At 32.3% G+C, this 3,837-nt stretch overlaps 1 protein-coding gene across 1 annotated transcript; it reads left to right on the forward strand.

The window, feature by feature from the left end:
* Window positions 1-1,976: 1,976 nt before the first annotated feature.
* LOC102588791 (endochitinase-like) lies at window positions 1,977-3,453 on the forward strand. Its single transcript, XM_006367312.2, has 3 exons — window positions 1,977-2,420; window positions 2,515-2,650; window positions 3,042-3,453. Exons 1-3 carry the CDS (start codon window positions 1,982-1,984, stop codon window positions 3,403-3,405), a joined length of 939 nt encoding a protein of 312 aa, XP_006367374.1. The 5' UTR covers window positions 1,977-1,981; the 3' UTR covers window positions 3,406-3,453.
* Window positions 3,454-3,837: the final 384 nt, after the last annotated feature.

A 3,837-nucleotide genomic window follows, 5' to 3' on the forward strand; every position in this document is an offset into this window, starting at 1 on the left:
GGCGTGACACTTGGTCACTTGGTAAAAGTACATGTGTGTATAGATATTTTCATCTTGAAGTTGGACATTTATTAAAGAATGACATTCGATAGGCATGATAAAATTAGTCTATAAAATAATGATATTTAAATTCATTAAAATTTGAATGAGTTAATAATTTATTTATTGAGGAATAACTATTAATCAGTTAAATTTTTTACATTATATTTATCAAATATAATGAGAATTCAAAAAAATTACATAGTAATTAAGAATTCTTAAATTTATCATGTATATGTGATACAATAATATCTAAACTATCATTGTATTTACTAATTAGGCACAAACTATTGATATACAACTCTTATTAACTCATGAGAAACTTTGTCTACATATTTTTTATTTTTTATATTTGATAGATTATAATCATAATATATATTAAAAAATTATTAGGTACTCAAAAAAAAACATATAAGAAAAACCTACAACAAATTTAAAACTTAGTAAAAATTGGATGGATTGGCTTATGACTCGATCTTTAAGTCATTGCATTCCAATCTGTTTCTGGCCAAGTAACTTTTAATTTGATCAATAATCTACTTATTTATTAACACAACTTATTTTGTACATGTCCAATTTCAATCAATCCCCCAATTTGACACCCCATAGACCATCGAGCGTCGATAAAGAACATAATATATGGCCGACATGACTTTAATTTCTAAAAAAAATATGTTCTACTAGGCATAAATTTAACTGTTTAAGGGCAAAAATTAAATATCAACCTATTTAAAGGATAAAAATTAAAGATCAATCAATTTGAAAGGATATAGAATTTGGTAATATTTGTTTTTTATGTTAACTATGAAATTTATACTAAATCAGTAAAACGCGTGATCTGTAAATTTTACGTCCAACACAAATTTTATTCATTTCGCCACAAATTTTGGTAGTATTTGGAATTATGACAACCAAGAAAATGCATATTAAAATGCTTTCGTTCTAATATGCTTACAGATTTATTTTTAATCACAAGAATTTTGTTCACGTTCTTTTTTTCCCCTTTTATATTGCTATTCAACGAGTTACATAGTTTTCCACTACAAATTAAATTTACTCTAACTATGAAAATTACAATTTGTAGTACAGTTTTTATTGAATAGGCAAGTTTAATATTTAAAAAATCAAAATCCAGTTTTTATGATCATCAATTCATCATACTCAAATTCCGCTATCTTTTCTGTATTATATGTATTTTTTGCTAATGATAGTCTCCAGTCTAAATTATGTAGAGAAAAGTCTGGAATAACGTCCAAAGCCGCCCTGGCTCTTTTAGGGCCCGTTTGGCCATAGATTTCCCAAATAATATTTGGGAAATTTTTTGGCAAATAGTGTTTATTCATACAATTTGTCATTATTTGGCAAATATCCCAAATTCTCAAATACTAGTTTTTTCTAGTATTTGGGCCAAATCTCATTAATTGGGATCTTTTGAAAATTGAAATTTTACACCAAACTTTTATCTTTTATAAAAACATCCTCCATAGTAATGTTTACGTTGTATTACATATTTTTTTACGTGAACATCAAAGTAGTGATGAAATATTCAGTGAATATGACAATGATGATATGGTTATTGATGAAAATGATGAACAATCGGGTCATGGTAACAAAGTCATGTGTTTTGTCTACTTCACGATGTATGGAATGATGCTTGTTGCACTCACTCCAAACTACCACATTGCTCTAGTGTCATGGACGCTACTTGTTATTTGTTGCAACGAAGATCCAATTGACTTATAATACAAATTTATGGTTAGTTTTAATAATTTTTAAAACTTATGGGTATAAATCATAAAAAAGTGAAATATATTTTATAACACAACAAACTCAGTGATGCCTCATAACCACAAATAGAGAATTCAGTCATCTTCCTCCTTGCCTATAAATACGTTTCATTTTACCACTTTGTTTCCCATCACATTTTACTACTACATTCATAATGAGGCCTTCTAAATTCACTACTTTTTCTTTACTATTTTCTCTCCTTTTGCTGACTGCTGCCTCGGCGCAGAATTGTGGTTCACAGGCCGGAGGCGCACTTTGTGCCTCGGGACTCTGTTGCAGCAAATTCGGCTGGTGTGGTAACACTAATGACCATTGTGGTTCTGGCAATTGTCAAAGCCAGTGTCCTGGTGGCGGCCCTGGTCCTGGTCCTGTTACTGGTGGGGACCTTGGAAGCGTCATCTCAAATTCCATGTTTGATCAGATGCTTAAGCTTCGCAACGAAAATTCTTGTCAAGGAAAGAATAATGTCTACACTTACAATGCCTTTATCACTGCTGCTAGGTCTTTTCCTGGCTTTGGTACAACTGGTGATTCCAATACCCGTAAAAGGGAAATTGCTGCTTTCTTTGCCCAAACCTCCCAAAACACTACTGGTATGTTAATATTTAGATCGAACAATTATAATTTCATTGTGAGTCAAAATTTTAGTAATAATAATTGATTATGTACCCGTTTTTATATATATAGGAGGATCTGATGGACCATTCTCATGGGGTTACTGTTTCCTTACAGAACAAGGTAACCCGGGTGACTACTATTCAGCAAGGGGTCAATGGCCTTCATGTCCACCTGGAAGGAAACGAGGCCCATTCCCAATTACACAGTAAGCTCCTATATATTATTCTCTCTGTTTCAATTTATGTGACACATTTTGCTTTTTGAGGGTCAAACAATTTAAGTTTGACCAAGAATTTGCTCATGGAATCTTCAATTTTTTAAAAATGAAATTTATATATTTGTAAATTACATAAAAAGTACTCTAAGTCTCAATAATTGATAATTCAAAATATTTAGAAGATATATGAAGAATTTACTATCAAAGATAAATTTGTTTGAATCTCGAAATCTGAAATGTGTCATATAAATTGGGATAGAGGGAGTAACAATTATTTTCATTATATTGTCATGGAGCTAGATAAATTTATTTATGCTACGATTAAATTTGATGAACTTGTAGTGTCTAATTACGTGTATTTTGACATTAATAAACACAGTGCTGGGCCATGTACAAGAGCCATCGGAGCGGACCTTTTAAACAATCCAGATTTAGTAGCCACAGACCCAGTCATCTCATTCAAGACATCTCTCTTATTCTGGATGACCACTCAATCACCAAAACCTTCTTGCCACGATGTCATCATTGGAAGATGGAACCCATCCGCCGGTGACCGAGCAGCCAATCGTCTTCCTGGATTTGGTGTCATCGCAAACATCATCAATGGTGGCTTAGAATGTGGTCGTGGTAATGACAACATGGTACAAGATCGAATTGGGTTTTACAGGAGGTATTGCGAAATTCTTGGAGTTAGTCCGGGTGACAATCTTGATTGCGGCAACCAGAGGCCTTTTGGCAGCTGATTCTATGTAACAACTTCATTATATGTTTTGTTGTATTCTCGCAAAATGCAAGGATCAACTATAAAATAAAGTTTTAATAATATGATTGTAGTCTGATTAGTACCACGACTATATATAGTCGTGTTCAATAATAAATAAAGACTTTTATCCAAGATACATATATCTCAATGAAGTCGCCATCAACCTCGGATTTTTCCACAAGCATTACTCTTTCCCTTCAAAATTCAAATCAATGTCCACGTAGTTATAATTCATATGGTAACGGCCTTATAATTACTTGTACAACTTCAAAAACCAAATCAATGCTAGCTATACTAACTTGTGATGGTGGGGGGTTTTGCACGACCCCTACATGTATACTACATAAATAACACAAAAGATGATATAAACCTTAGCCTCCAAGAAGGCTCCTCTTTAATGTTAGCTAGTTTA

The sequence above is a fragment of the Solanum tuberosum genome, unplaced genomic scaffold, assembly GCF_000226075.1.
Source record: "Solanum tuberosum cultivar DM 1-3 516 R44 unplaced genomic scaffold, SolTub_3.0 scf00747, whole genome shotgun sequence".
Classification (NCBI taxonomy): Eukaryota; Viridiplantae; Streptophyta; class Magnoliopsida; order Solanales; family Solanaceae; genus Solanum; species Solanum tuberosum.